This window comes from Erpetoichthys calabaricus, chromosome 3 (assembly GCF_900747795.2).
Source record: "Erpetoichthys calabaricus chromosome 3, fErpCal1.3, whole genome shotgun sequence".
NCBI lineage: Eukaryota > Metazoa > Chordata > Cladistia > Polypteriformes > Polypteridae > Erpetoichthys > Erpetoichthys calabaricus.
In genome coordinates this window covers 180,294,078-180,311,062 of record NC_041396.2, presented here as the reverse complement: position 1 = coordinate 180,311,062, position 16,985 = coordinate 180,294,078, and the positions used below count along the sequence as shown (strand labels likewise).

The 16,985-nt window shown below is 35.9% G+C and overlaps 1 protein-coding gene across 6 annotated transcripts in view; it reads left to right on the top strand.

The window, feature by feature from the left end:
* gpr63 (G protein-coupled receptor 63) overlaps positions 1-10,466 on the top strand; it is a 107,017-nt gene extending 96,551 nt beyond the window's left edge. For all 6 annotated transcript variants that reach the window (XM_028797566.2, XM_028797565.2, XM_051925572.1 and 3 more), the window contains one exon: positions 8,723-10,466. In XM_028797566.2, coding sequence (XP_028653399.1) covers positions 8,870-10,099 — 1,230 coding nt within the window. In that variant the 5' untranslated portion in view covers positions 8,723-8,869 and the 3' untranslated portion in view covers positions 10,100-10,466. The remainder of the gene's footprint in view (positions 1-8,722) is intronic.
* The last annotated feature ends 6,519 nt before the right edge of the window (positions 10,467-16,985 follow it).

The following is a 16,985-nucleotide window of genomic DNA, read 5'->3' as shown; positions in this document are numbered from 1 at the left end:
TACATGCATTATGCAGACTGTTACAGATACGTAAAAGCACATATATGCCAATTCATATTTTGGAGCTATTACAAATGATGTAATTCAAAAATAAATACATTGTGTATCTAAAATGTATGTGTGTACATGTATTATGATCTGTGATTAGTGTAGTAATGAATCGAGAGCTTTGTCTTTCCTTATCTAAAGTCAGACAAAAAGAGAACGAGCATTGCGTATTGAGTGTCAGACAGAGATGTCAGCAAGGCAGACAAAGTGTTGAATGCAGTACATACAATGGAAACACAGATATAAGTAGAAGAGATCCATCTATCTTCCAGATAAACACATCCAGAGCAGTGTCACATGGAAGCTGGAGCCTATCACAGTAATTATCAGGTGTAAGGCAAGATCAATCCCTGATATTGTGCCAGTCTATCTCAGGGTAACTTTTACACATAAACACTAGATCTAATCTAGCATCACCAATCCCACCTAACCTGCATGTATTTAGACAGAGTGGAAACCCATGTGGACTTGGAGAGAATGTGCAAATTCCACGCAGGGGCTACCCAGGAAGCAAACCCTGGTCTCCTTGTTGCAAGCCAGCAATGCTACCACCGTGCCATCCTAAGTGGAGTTGATATAAAACAAAAATGGTTGTTACTTGAGCTGTTCTTTGAGACACAGCTATTCATAAATTTTTTTAATTTTGGGGGAAAAATGGTTTTGCTAAAATTTCATATTGTGAGAAAAACGTTTTGTACTCTGTATAGAAAATGTGTATATGTGTGTCTATATGGTGCAGATCTTTAGTTTTTATTGTGTATATATTGAGATATATCAAATATCTCACAATATTAATTTAAGTCTGTGTTGTCCAGCCCTACCTCCCACCTCTACTTCTTGTGCTTTGCTTTAAAATGTTTGCAGTGTATTGTTTCCTGATAAAATAAGGTTTCTACGTTTCTTTGTATAAAACATTTAGATGTGTAATTCAACATTTAGTACATTCAGTAGTTTAAATTCTCAAACATTTATACACTCACAGTGCCTTAATTTATATAAAAGAGATAGGCAGTGATATTACATCTTTTTATCTCTAGAAACAAAACTGTGTATAACTAGGGGTTGGGGGAAATTGTGATAAACAACTTTGAGCCGTCACATTTTGTTTGGGCTTCTTATGAGCCTTTTAGGAAGTGCAAAGTGCAAATCTTTGATTGTGTTACTTCATGTGCACATAGAATCTTGTACTTGGAAAAGCATGTGTTTTCCATCCCTCCATTATCCAACCCGCTATATCCTAACTACAGGGTCACGGGAGTCTGCTGTTGCCAATCCCAACCAACACAGGGCGTAAGCATGTGTTTTCAATATCAAATTCATTGTAATTTTCATGTGTGTCTTTTAAGCAACAGTCATAAGCATTTTTATGGTGACTGACAAAATAGGTATTACATGTAGGAGAAGTGTTAAATCAAGGAAGTTGTCACTAATATGACAGAATTCCATCAGCACAGGTCTGGGTTTACCCTTTTTTTCCCCTTTTTTTATAGTTATGACCCAGTTTGATCATGCTCTGATGATTTATTGTATTTAATTTGGAGAATTGGGATTGTCTTTCTTGTTATTTCAGATTGTTATTCCTTTTTCTGCACATTATCATGTTGTTGATAGCAATAGCACCTTATTAAACCACAAGAGCCTGAAGCCTCAATAAAGTGGCATTCTGAAAATGTTCATGATGCAGCTCAATTTCTCTTTTAGTATTCATATATGATATAGACTTGATCTTTTTAGAGTAGTATAATCAGCATAAAACAACATGAAATACCAGCTCTTTAGAAAGTTATTACACCACATTCTTAACCACTGTTGTATCCAAAACCTCAAATTCTGTTTTATACCCCTTTTGCCTCTGGTAACTGTGCACAAAGAAATAGCTACAATTTGTCATTTTCTGTTTCTGTTCTGTAGCATCATGAGTTGAGAAATTCATTAACCACTGTACCAATGTAAAGTAGCACTGCAACTAGCATCGCTTTTTGTGTATATTGGGCACATTCCAGATACCTGTACACATTCATATCAAATTTGGAACACTCACAAAATTAATTTGAACAGTAAAATAAAAATTAGATACAATACAAAAATGAGAATAGAGAATAGAGTCAGTTTATCCTGCAGTGGAAAGGTTTTTTTTTTAATAAGTACAACAAAAACATCCAAAAAAGCACTTAAGATGGGAACATTGAGGTTCTACTGTGTATTAATAATAAACGTACATATAAAAATGTGCTTAAAATACAAACGTACATGTACCTCCATCACCTAAACTGTTAAGCCATTTACAGTATCATGAAACTATACATGAGCCATAATCTGAAGCTGCAAAAACCATGAAGGTAAGAATGTTAGAAGGAGATCTACACTCTGAAAGTAATGCAGTGCCTCAGCAAATGGCTGAGGCTCAGACTTACTTTTATTATGTCTGCAGATGAGTATCATTATCTGTGCAGTACACCCCCGAAATTCACAGGGGTTATGTTCCTGGAGCACCCGCAAATTGTGAAAAACCACAAATTTTGGATGTGGTTAAAAAAAATGCCTATTTTTATAGTTTAAACCCTAAATATGCCCCCAAAACACTTCAATATCATTTCAAACTCAGCTTAATACATTACCTAAAAAAAAAATGTAAAGGTAAACCAGTATACTGTATAGTACTGTACTGCTGTGTCTCCCGCAGTGCTAGAATGTAAAATACTGATGTTACCACTATATGTACTGTAATTCATGCAAGCACATTTTCATTGCCAGAAGCCTTAAGGTGCAGGGTGTTTCGGCGGCATCTTGGGGCTTTAAGAAGAACACTGAGCTGGAGATGTGTCACAGGGCAGCAGTCAATCAGCAGCAAGGAGAAATGGATAACGCTGTAGCGGTCCGGTGCCGCTAAGATTATTTTTATGGTGGAGATTCCAGGGACGCACCCAGCCTTGGCCCGACCTGCATGCACTCAGAAACGGAGACAAAACAAAGCAAACCGGTAATCAAACAAAATAAAGAATGTAAAGCAAAAACGAGAGCACACCTGTTCCCCTTACGGCAATTACACATTACAACAACGCACTAACAAAACACATACAGTAAAGTCCATAAAAAAAACGGCAACGGATGAAATGTAATGATGAAAATAGATAGTCCAGAGATCCGCAGGTTGAATGGGAATGTAAAGATAGTCCTACCTGTAGTTCCTGAAATGGTGAAGATGGGTGTACGGGTTCAGGAGCGCTCCTTTCTTTACAGGATGGCCATGAATCCACTTACAGTCCTCATGTACACAGGCAGATGGCAGACAATCCAGATGCCAATCATGAAACGATCCAGGACAAAATGAATAAGTACAGATAGCCTAACAGAAGGCAGACAGACAGGAACTTGAAGCACAAATTCCAAAAACTTTTTTTTTGCTTTTGGTCATCGGCCCCCTTTTTAAAAGCCGCGCTGATATCCTTTGACCCCAACAGCCCCTGCACCCTGAGCAGAAGACCAATCAGAGCCACTGCAGGGACTGCTGGCAGGTGCAGTTTCAAATTCTATTGACTACTTTCACCATCGCAAGCCGTGTTTTCCTCTACGGTTGCTTCCTGTTCTCTCTACAGTACAGTATTGCCACGAAAAAAAAGCCATAAAAATTGTGCCGAATATTTGCGGTTTCCACTAACAATTATTAGTTAGGTTCTAAGGAAAAATCTACGAACGACTGAGGCCGCAAACTCTGAACTGCGACTTCATGGGGGTCTGCTGTATTGCATGTAATGAAAACAGAAATTTTGGTTTTCTTCTGTTCTGTTGCAAACTGTTTACATCTCAATTTTTATGTTAACAGGATATTATATTCTATCAAGGGCCACACTAGTTAACACAGACAGATTACTTATATATGACCAATATGGAGTCATCAAATGACACATACAGCTTTAAGATGAGAGAGAACAAGATTAACGCCTGTGGCAGCAGCAGTAACCACTGTACCAGCCACAACCTGTTAAACTATCAGTTTCTTATGAACACATACAGAATATAGTGTACATTTAGGGTTCATTGATATCAAAATTGAAAACAATATGCTTTCAAACAAAATATTGGAGCATTTTTAAACATTTAAAAAATGTAACAGATTACACAGCTGCTCCTAGAGCTATATTTCTGTTGATTTGGCTTCTTCTTAAACTAAAAATGATGGGCAATAAATAGGAAACATCAAAAGTAACACTTCACAGAACAAAACATTGCAAGGCCATGTTAAAAGAGCTCCAAGTCTGCCTCTTCACCGTCTGTCATGTCCTGCCTGTTTTGTGCATGAGTACTGTACAGTCAACTATTTTTATACTGTATATGGTGCCATTTGTAGCATGCACTATTGCAAAATGCTTTGCAGAGCAAATAAGATTACAGTATAGTGGCAATTTGAAAATTCTATGGGTACAATAAAAAAAAATCAAAACAAAAATGCAAAAATGCAGTATTGACACACATTAAGGGGAGCATTGAAAACACTGCTACAGCATAATATCCCTAGCTTAACTGTGGTTTCATTTAAAAAAATAGTTAAAAGGTTGTCAGTTGGCTTCTTATCATATATGTGTGTGTGTTTTATACTTGGCTTGCTTCCCAGTTCATTAAGAACATCTGCTATGTTATAAATATAGCCCATGAAGAGCAATCTGTTCTAAGACAACCAATATGGCACCTCGGTGATTATAGCACTTTAAAGGATAGCACAATACATCTTCTATTCTTAAGCAACAATATTCCTGTGAAATCATCTACTAAATAAAGCATTTTTTATATTCAAGGTTAGTCATAAGGGTTTTCTTTCCCCTGTGTGTGCACACAACTTAATGTATTCCATAAAAATGTATAATGAAACACATTTTAGGTTCATTTCTATTCTTAACTTTTTAAAGAAATCAGTTGAATCATATGTTGAAACTCTGCTGATGCTTATGCTTATTATGCATTGTGAAGGGAAAAACAAGAATCTGTTCTTTTGCTTAAAGTTAAGACTGTTATTGTCACTTATATTTTTCCTTGAAATTGTTTCTCAGCCTACTATTGATGAAAAATACTACGCTCTTTACTCCCCTGGATACTTGAGGGGATGGCTTGTTTGCGAAGTATACTTTGTTGAAGCCAGGTGGGTTAATCATGATTGCACTGTGTGTCATAAGATGATTACAAATGCTTTTTTATTCACACATTTTGTTTCAAAGGCAGGATGTAAAGAAGACCTCTTTTGATTAAACTATAATTATTAGGGATTAGTGCCCACTGCTCACCAGCCCTGAGTCTTTATGCAATACATTTGCATGATTAGACATATTATGTGAATGAAAAGAAAATTAACCCCTTATTTTACATGAAAGAATGCTCTTTTATTGTGCTATTATTTTATGTCTTCTTTTATCTTATTCTCTTTGAAGTAATTTTTAACTGCCCTTCTTTTTCTCCTGGTTATGCTCTGCTGCCTGCTTGCTTACCTTTTGCCTTGTCTCTCAAGTCAGACCCCTGATGACTGCTGCTGAAAATGTAATGCATCAGAGTGATGTCACAGTTTTTTGCGCACATGAATTGTCTTTATTAGTATAGTTGCAGTAACAATTTTCATGGAGGTTACTGAAATAACACCCTTTTACATTCCCGAAGAAACACCACAGAGTGACCACCAAGGCTTGCAACTTCTGATTGAATTTCTTCATTCTGGATAGGTTAACTAAGTTGCACTGTATTTTCACATTACAATATTACTATGTAATAATTGTAAATATTACATTCACAATTGGGCTGTGCCAAGTGTCCATCAGTCCTAGCAAAAAACAAAGCAGGAAGATTGATATAGCAAATAAATATGCTTGGTATAAATCTAGGCATCACAGAGTTGGGCACTTATATTGTGTCCCATCTTTTAATGCGTTATAGATTTTCCTTTTCTACTAGTGTAACGTGAAATGCATGCCTAAATAAAGAAAGTAAAAGTCAAAAGTATTGTCTTTGCATTCTGTGGCAGTGAGTGTACTATAATAAACTGTTTACCTTGCAAAGTGCAGACTTCTGCCTTGTATGCGGCAAAGCTAATGCTTTGACTTTCACTCATTGGAAACTTACAATGGAATTGGCACAATTAAATATGTATGGATGAACAAATACACCCAATAAGATTAAAATGTTACAGTACAATAATTTTTGCATGCTTCACATTTTCATTTTTATTTTATGATCAGCATTATCACATATCAGATTACATGGCAATCATTAACTTGACACATTTGCTATTTGAGATATCGAGCTTATTTTTTGTTTTTTTATTTTCCCACCTTATAATGCAAACAAATAGTTAATTTAAAATTTGTTGTTCCTTTTTTCCTGATATTGTGTTCACCCTTTACAAATGTATTGAAGTACATATAAAATTACTTGTCTTTTAAATAAGTACATTTCTGTTGATAAGATGTTGTTTCCTGATGCTAGTCTAGAGTACATTATACTAAGATAACCCAATTAGTGTTTGAAATTCCTCCTCATTTACCATATAATAGCTTTCAGGCAATAACATATTTTTGTAGACTCAATTTTCTTTCATGCCAATTGTGATTTATAAAAGTTAAAAAAAATGAATTACAGTATGTTAGCCTGTGATAACCTAGTCTTGCAGGGCTGGATATTAAACTATATACACCAGGAGATAACCGTGAATGAATTTTGCTTATATGTAGGTGGGAACAATTAGACAGTTAAACTAAGTGCAGACTGGAAGACATTAGGAAACAGTTTTAGAAGGAACCCCATGTGCGAGTATAATTTCCTGTGCTGGAATCAACTATCACTACCAAGATTTTTACAAATTTTCCCCAGACATGCATTGTCATTCTGAGAATCTAATGATTACCTAGATAATCCCTTGACAAGTCTAATACATAAAACTGAATTAGTGTTTGTGTGTGTGTTGATATCCACCAAATTATGCACAGAATCCCAGTTTCTATAGGGGCAATGTACTGTAGTGTTGGAGCAAAACTAAAATTTTGACTTTAGTACTTATTCCAGCTTGTGCACTTCAGTACTCAAACCAAAATAATACAGAAGCCAATAGTGGATTCTGTCTGCTCCTGCTCTCTTTCACCCACTTCCTCAGGAGGTTCCATTATGCTCCCAGCCACATTGATGGATGGATGGACTTTGTTTTCAGAAAATGTAACTAGATGAATAGATGAGTTGATCAAGGGTGACTAGATATCCTCTTTTTCTAAACGATGCTCTACATAGTTTGTTCGATCGACGTATGACGTATATATTTTTTTCACCTACAATCAGTGTAACTCGAGGGCTGTATAGGATTTTTTTTTAAAGAATAGCAGTTTGACTCCGGTGAGAGCTACAAGTGACTGCTATAAAGACTGGATGAATACGCTGCTGACTTGAACACATTTAGAAGTCGTGGTCAAGCATCTAAGTACACTGCACAATCGAGTCACCAGTTGTTTATGTGCTCAAACTGCACAGGCATGTTCAGGTCAGACTGATATGCCATGACATGAGTGCTCAGACTATACGTGTACAATGCACACTCACTGCAGTCAGTGCACAATGAATTTCAGGAAATATGATAGTGAGGTCAGAAAAATGACTCATGAAACTCCTAACACTACAAGACAGCTGCCTGAAATTTCAGTCATGACAGAATTTCTTCTGATCTTGTGACAGTAAACTTGTAAGATGTAATCGGGCATCACATCTTCTCTAATACTGCATGTGAAACAATGGCCAATGAATGTGAAATTTAGGCCAAATCAGTCAGCAACTGCAAATCGGGATTAAAATGTTGCAAAAATCATACAGCATACGCCTGGTTAAAGATGAAAATACTGCATGTATGTCCAAAATAGGCAAACAATTATGTCATATGTGTTATTAGTAATTTTAGAATAGACGAAAATACTTTCGTAAATGATGTGAAAATACTAGTCTGGACAGAGATAATTTTTGCTTAAAAATGCAGCTTTTAAATGAAAATGTAGTTGTGTGGATGTAGCCTAGAATTATAAAGTGTGTTTTGTTTAGTGTTTTCAGGTAAAATAAATTCTTGCTACCAGTTATTTACTACAAATTAATGGTTTTTAAATAAAGAATTTAAAGAATTTGGGCTTGAAGATAGATTGACTTGATTTTTTGGGTAATGATTCTGGCTAGGAATTCTGACTAACTCTTCATCTTCTGCTTTCTTGTTTTGTGCTTTCTGCCTTTTGTTATACTTGGAGTCAGATAAACACATATGATATTAACTGTCCTGGTGATAGAAATTTTGTCTATGTTGTGAAATGGATTTACCTTCATAGTGATGAACTTTTTTATTTAGTTTTTTTCTATACAATGCTTTTGAGTACAGTACTCTATTTTTGTGTATTAGATTTCACTTGGGCAAGCTTTATTTTTGTTCTGTATAGCACATTACAGCATTAAACTGTTACGCTGTACTTAATACAGAATTCTGTTTCATTACAGCATACTATTTTTTTTTCTTTATTTGATCATAGTACATACAGTACATCTACATTTTATACAATTTGTTTCACTGTGACTTATTGCCTAAAAAGTATTAGAGTAATTGGTGATAATACAATTTTTAAGAATCAAACTATGCACAAACTTTCTTTAAAATTTTCCCTTCTTTCTCTTCCAGGAGAAGGAGCCAAGTTTGCTGAAATGCTGGTGATGCATGGAGATTCCATTGGCTCTACCTGGACAGCATTGTGCTTTATCAGACACATGTACTACCTATGATGCTCCCCAGCAGAATCCTCCAATCTCTGCCATATCATAAGGAAGAATGGTTTACTCTGCTTATCTTCCATCGGTCCAGACAAGGGTTTCGAATGAGACTCTAAACTCAAACAATGAAGTTTTTTTAAACAGCACCACTCCATATTTCAAAGTACAACAAACAGAAAGCAGGTCCCCAATGGCTAGCAGCTCCACAGAAACTACAACCTCACCGCCTTCCACGCAGGAGAGCTTCCAAAGCCTCAGCTTATCGCTGCAGGTGGTCCTTTCTATCATAATGATTTCAATATTCTTGGTGTCTTTCCTAGGCAATGTGGTTGTGTGTTTAATGGTGTACCAGCGAGCTGCCATGCGGTCAGCCATCAACATCCTCCTAGCCAGCCTGGCATTTGCAGACATGATGTTAGCTATCTTAAACATGCCATTTGCACTTGTCACAATTATTATCAAGCGTTGGATTTTTGGACCTGTTTTCTGTATGCTATCTGCAATGCTCTTCTGGCTTTTTGTGATTGAAGGAGCTGCTGTCTTGCTGATCATCAGCATCGATAGATTTCTCATTATTGTTCAAAAACAGGATCGATTAAATCCTCACAGAGCCAAAATACTCATAGGGATTTCCTGGGCCATTTCATTCTGTTTTTCCTTCCCTTTAGCTGTTGGTAAATCAAAGCTGCCAATTCTAACTCAAGCTCCACAATGTGTGTTTGGATATACTGAAGATCCAGGAATACAGGCGTATGTAGTGCTCATAGTACTCTCCTTTTTCTTCATCCCATTTATGGTGATGCTCTACACATTTATGGGTATTCTAAATACTGTGCGACACAATGCCATCAGAATCCACAGCCACTCGGACAGCATCTGTTTGAGCCAAGCAAGTAAATTAGGCCTGATGAGCCTTCAGAGACCATTTCAAATGAACATAGATATGAGCTTCAAGACACGTGCCTTTACAACTATTCTCATTTTGTTTGTGGTCTTTACAGTTTGTATGGCGCCCTTCTCTGTGTACAGCTTGATTTCAACTTTTAATAACAGTTTCTATAATAAGCCCACCTTCTTTGAGATAAGCACTTGGATTCTCTGGCTCTGCTACCTCAAGTGTGCACTAAACCCCTTGATCTATTACTGGAGGATCAAGAAGTTTCGAGATGCTTGCCTAGATTTAATGCCCAAGTACTTTAAGTTCCTGCCTCAGCTGCCAGGCCACACAAGGCGGCGTATTAGACCCAGTGCCATCTATGTATGTGGGGAACACCGTTCTGTTGTATAGAACTTGATTCTTGGAAGCCTTACAAATCCACTGATACGCTGTACCAACTATTTTCCTGTTTTTTTTTTGTTTTTGTTTTTTTTGTGCAATGTAAATTCATTTAGTGAAACATGATTGTCTTAATATTAATAGACTAACAAAATGTCTGGAATGCTTCATAATTTCGTTTACAATAGATGTAAATAGCTGGTACCTGTAAGGAAGAAAACACACTGATCTTTGGATGGGTGTTGACTGGGCATTTTACTCTTAGTGCCTATAATAATAGTTCATATAAGAGATTGAATGCTGCTATATTTGGTGAAAATGTGCAATTTCAGTGTACTGTACTTTTATCTTCAAGCAAATAAATTGTAAGCGTTTGTTACATTGTTATGTGCTGTCTTAAGTGTGCAGGTATATAATGTGGGTGCCAGCTTATTTCCTTTTAACATTTCATTTCATTTAGCTACAGACTACTCCTTTTTATTTGACGTCATAAAAAGCAGATTTTCTCGCCAATTGTTGTGTTTCAGTAGATTCTTAATGATGCTGCAGCAAGTGCTGAGATTTTCTTAGGCCAAATGGCCACGATTTGCAATGGACAACTTTGGTCTTGGAACACACTTGTAATTGCAAGATATTTTTCCAACAAAAATATATGTATATATTTCTTTTGCTGGAATTTAAGCAAAGATATACTAGTAATCCAGAATATTTGCTTTATATTATTTTCTCATTTCTCCATTGATCTGCTTATTGCTGTTAACTTTATGATGGTTAAAAAAAAAAATAAAGACCCGACTAAGTGTAAAAAAATCATTGCTACAAATATAAAATACTATTAGTACAACATACAAAAAGTGGCCGTTTGTATAAAAACTAATATGCACCCCCCAAATTCAGAAACTGGCTCCAACAAAAGCCATAGCCATTATTGTTTAAGGGCTCAAAGCTGCAATTAACCTGGCCTAACAGATTGTACCTAAAAACACAATGTGTCACTATGGCTTTACAGTGACCTGGAAAAAGTCATTTAACCTGCCTGTACCCATATTGTAAAAAATGAAATACCAGAGCTTAATTACTTTAGGTTTGAAGAGGTTTTAGATAGTATTCACTACAATAACATAATCTCCAGCTCACTTAATCGCTTAGAGTTGTGAGGGGAAAATATTGCAGACAGTAGTCTAAGCAAAAGATTTTCTTCTCTTATATATAAACAGCCAGGTCTCAGGGTAAAGCAATTCAACAGATATGAATAAGCAAATAATATCCAAAAAATTAATTTAATTTTCATCTAGCACCTAGTAGTTTTTTATGTGCAAATAAACAAAACAAACAGCAATGATGTTTACAGATTTCATGTTTTATTATGTATTGTGAAATAAATTGTGGGTTTTTAGTATAATTTTTTTTGCAGTGTTGTCTTCTGGACCTCTCTTTGGTCTGTTGCTCAAAATATACTTATTTTATTCATAGTTAATTTCCATTCTTTTTTCAGATTTTCAGATTAAACTTGCTTTTTTTTCTTATACTCAAAGAATTTATCTACAGGAAATTAAATTCATAGGAACCTGATAGCTGAAGGCTTTAAATAGGTGGAGTGCGGTCTGGTTACAAAACAATCTAGACTTTAATGTTTAAGCAGAAATGCAAAGATTGTATCTTTTCGGACTCAAAGCAGCTGCAGCACAACATTTATTTTTACAGTTTATACTCTGCAATTGGGTAAGTAAATAGTTATGTTAAATATTTATATTACAGTCCAAAGATTTTGGCAGTAACTCGAAAATCTTAAAAGCAGCAGGGTGGTTGAGTGCAGACAACTCTGGTTGGGGTTATGTTGATGAGCACAATAGATTAAGATTTCATTCCAGAGAGTTGTATGGTAATAAAGTGTCAGTAGGCAAGCTCTTTTTAACAATTGATCCCTTTAAGGGACCTGAGTTCTGTTTGTGTGGAGTTTGTACGTTCTTCGTGTATTCTGCTGGATTTTCTTCAAGTACTCAGTTTGTTTTTCCCCAACTGACAATTCTTTAGGTGTAAATGTGTGCTTTCTTTATAGCTCACATAGTTTCTTTAGGCCAGCTAACTTCTAATGAGTTAACAGTGATGTGAATTACAGGTGATTTATTTATTTATTAGAATTAGAAGGTGATTTATGTATTTTTTTAAACAGGAGCCCATTGAATAAGTGTGCGTAAGAACTGGGTTAATGGTCTTAGATGAGAGCCCTAGATAATGTCCATAGCAAAACAACATTGTCAAACCACCTTGATCCATTTTAGGCTCACAGGGAATGATGGATTGTATCCTAGCAACACTGGGCCTGTGGCTGGAACCAACCCTGGAAGGAGTGCCACTCTATAATTGGATTCACTTAGTGCTCAGATTCCACAATGACAACAGCCACACACAATCTGAACCCTGAAATGTTGGATCTGTGAAATAGAGGAAAGCAATGCACCACCACGCTTCACCTGTAGGTAGTTTGAATAACTTTATATAAAGTAATGCATATTTTAAAAATCAAAGTAAGCTCCAGCATTTTTTCCATTAAACAATAAACTGCCATTCACACCAGCACCACCTCAATAGATGAAGTACATCTTAGCATCCCCTAGTTTTTAAAAACACACAATGTTTGATTATGTTTGGTCTCTGTGGCATTATTCTGGGTGCCAGTAACAGCATATCACAAGTTGGTTTTACATTTCCAAAAAATGCCTACATTTATTATCATAAGTTGGTTGTACTGTCTTTATAAATTTTATTATAAGCTCATAGAATGTGAGGAAAAAAAATACCATCTTAACGCTTTGTCTTCAAGCTACAGATTTTTAAACTGCAGCCTTACAAGCTTGTTGTTTTCTAATTGATATTTTATTTATTGCATTTTGAAAAGCAAATAAAGTGTATTATTAAAATAATTAGTCAGAACAAAATGAGCAGTTTGTAGATTTAAGATGAATATTGTGAAGATGGAAGGAAGAGGATAAATTTGATAAAATGTTTTAATGTACTATATGTCTTGTGAAAGCAATAGACTTAAAAATGGTTTTGGGTGTTGAAATGGGCTATAATGATGTAATAAGCTCATATCTCAAGCCAACAGAACTTTCTCATTATCTGATCATCTGACTTGATGCTCTAGTTTCCTCCACATCCAAAAAACATGCAAGCTGGGATGGCCATCAGCTCAACTTCAGCTGTGTATGGGTGGGCACAAATGAGTACTACCATGAATTGACGGACATTTCAAGTCATGTATCCATTACATTTCCTTCACTCATCTTTCGAAACTTGGTTCTCAAGTTTAGTCATTGTGCCTGATGGTGGCTGCATGTTTTTGTCCCAACCAACCAGGGAATCCATTCCCAGGCTCCCCGGACATTTTTCATTCCCGGGAATGAAACTGCTATAATTCCCGGGAAAACGGGAACGGCCAAGCTCGCATATATAGTGTGTAAAAATCGATCAAGAAATAGCAGAGGTATAGTTGAAAATAATTAAGGTGGCGCCATTGCTGCAACTTCATCAGACAACAGCTTTGAATAGCAACTTGAAATTGCAATGCATCAGTCTGTTGCATCTGCATTATCTGTGCCAAGACACTTGCCATCACAGAATGATGACAAGAAACTGGATGCATCAGTAAAAGCTGAAATGGCGGTGTTTCAGAGCAACGGCAAGCGCGGGCATTGTTTAGAACAAGTCTATCAGTATCTGATGATTGTGCCGCCTACTTCAGTGGAGGCAGAGGGTGCTTTCTCAGCGGCTGGCGTACTTCTGCACGAAGGTGCGCTCTTGCCTGGACAACCGCACACTGGACACGTTGTGCTTTCTACGCACTTATTACCGCAACTAAAGATACATTTACTTATATGACAGCATGAATCTGCTTGTAGATAAGGTTAGTCTTTTATTTGTGTCAACATATTGCAGTAGTTTTATTAAAAATAAGTGTTGGTCATTCTAAAACTGTTCACATGTGAGATGCCCGTGCACTGTGTCATCCCTGGGAGCCCGGGATTCCCGGGAATGAAATGCGGGATTCCCGAATTCCCAGGAATGGATAAACCCGTCCGGGAATGGATTCCCTACTACCAACCTCTGCTTCCAACAGAACACGTACCTTAGGTATGTATGCTGCAGTTTCCCAGTTTCTATGATTTGATCTCAATGAAGAAAGTACAAAACTGTGTTTGGTAACATTTTCTTGAAATGCAGCAAGTAATAAATATATAATACTTTGGGATAATTTTTTGTTTTTATTTTTTTAAGATTTATCATCATTGCACTTTTCCATGAGATCTGTTTTTTAAGCTGTTATTTTCTAATAAGCACATTAGTGAATCTGACAGCAAAGATTCCACAGCCTTTCAGCATTCTGACTGCACTACTCACCATTAATTGTCAATATTTGGTTACTATGGCAAGCAGAAATATCTCAACATGCACTTTAGGATATCTGGAAATGTATTTATGATATCTTTGATATATTTTCAGATATTTGTAATTTATTTTCTTTCAGGATATCTGAAATGTATTTTGTGTAATCTTCAACAGGTTTCAAGTTATCTTGAACTCAAGCACTGTTCATTTTAAGCAGTCTCCTGTATTTTGAGACTGTATTTTAAAGCAAGTCTGTAGGCATTTTGAGATACAGTATTCTAAAATGCACTTCAAGATATCTCAGAATGACGTCTTGTAAAATTACCAGTGTTTTCAATTTGACTTCATGTCCGTTTTGAGATATCTTGAAATGCATTGTAGATATCTAAAAGGGTATGGCATGGTGGTGCAGTGGTTGCCGTGCTGCCTTGCAATAAGGAGACCATAATTCACCTAGGTCCTCCCTGTGTACAGTTTGCTTGTTCTCCTCATTTTTGCATGGGTTTCCTCTCGGTGCTCTGGTTTCCTCCCACCGTTCAAAGACATACATGTTAGTGGATTGTCAATGCTAAACTGGTGTTTGTGTGTGCATATGTGTGTGTTTGTCTGCGATGCACTGGCACCCTGTCCTGGGATTGTTCCTGCCTTGTGCCCAGTACTTACTGGGATTGGCTCCAGCTTCCCCATAACCCACCTCAGGATGAAGTCGGTTTGGCAAATGGATGGATAGGTATCTGAAAATATACAGAAATTTGTTTTAAGATACCTGAAAATAAAATGCATTTCAGATATCTAAAAATGGAATGAATGTAATTTTAAGATATCTGAAAAAATTATCTAGATATCTTAATGTATTTAAGATATCTCCATCTTGAGTAATTTTTCTGATATGTAAAATGCATGCTTTAGATGCTTCAAATTTATTTAATTATATCTTAAAATGTGTCTTTAATGCATTAAAATTTATTTCATGATATCTGAGTATCATTTTCAAGTTATCTCAGATACATTTCCATATACTGTATCTCAAAATTCCATCCTTGTCCATTTTCAGAAACCTGAAATGCATTTCAGAATACCTCAGAATAACTACCTGCTCATTTCAACAGATCGTAAGATAGAGAGTTCAGGAAATTTTTTCAGGAGGTGATTTAGATTTATTTCAGATATTTTAAAGTGCATGCAAAGTCAGTTTTATATATCTATATGTCTTAATATCATAATATGTAAAGGAAAATATTTTAAGGTATCTGGAAACCAACTGCAGACACCTTAAATTGTGAACTGCATTTTAAGATGTGTATAGTTAATTTTCATATATTTCTCTAAACGTTAATTCAGTTTGCCATAAGATACAATTCAGAGAGCTAATCCCACATAAGAAAGATGAATTAATATGAAAATAACAAAGCAGTGTTAGGAATTTCAAGCTATGGCAATGATGCAAATATTACTAAATTTGTTATAAATGCAAACTTAACACTACTGTGATAAGAAAAAAACAAAGACCATATTGAACAATGAGATCAAGCAGAGGTAAAAATGGCTCACTGAATGTTAAAATTATTTGAAATCAAAAAAAAAAAACCTGCAGCCACTGGGAAACTGGACTCGAGAGCCACTGCTGTATATCCCATAGTAACACTCCGTTTCTATATTGAATTTATTGTACTTGCAGTTTTTTCCTGTTAATAACTTTATATGCGTATTCATCAAACTAGGCCATAGTTCACAACACAATGTTTTAGCTATTTAATAACTGTGATAATATAATGAAGGTAAGATAAAGGTTGGAAAAGAGTAACAAAGGCAGAATAGATGGGATGGTAACAAGATCAGAGTTGATATAGAATGAACCTTCAGAGTAGCTAAAGGTGGTGATCAAAATATTTGCCCACCATTAAATGCTGGGGAATTTTGTTGGCTAGGTTAACAATATTTTTAAATTCATGTTATTGCATAAACAGCATTTTTTAGTCCTTATGAGATTTTTTAGTGTGGCAATAATTAAGAAAAGTGCCACATTGTGCGTGTTTGGTTCTGATGACTCGGACATGCTCCCTGGAACTGTCTCCTTGTTTTCCCTTTGTAAATTGCAGTTCAGTTTTATAAAATAAGCTGCAAGTAAAGTTCTTGTAGAGACAGACACCCTGTTTGTGATATATTGTAAGAACCAGATAGGGACACACTGTGCACGTGTGGTTGCAACAATAAGTATCCAGAATGGACCGTAACTCCAAATTGTTAAGAGAGCTGTGAACAAGAAACTTGTACAAGTGGTCAGTGTTGTGACATCAAGGATGGATTGATAAAAGAGGCTCCTGTGGAATGATTAGTCTGTAAAATAGGAATGATTTTTTATTTTGTCTATTGAACTGAAGAAAGGAAATACAGTTAATGTGGAAAGAGAAGATGAACAGGATGACATTTTGATTGTCAGCATTCATTCTTCAGGTGAATATTTTGGAGTCAGCTTCTGGCTTAATGGTGAGCTCTCTCTACAATCAAT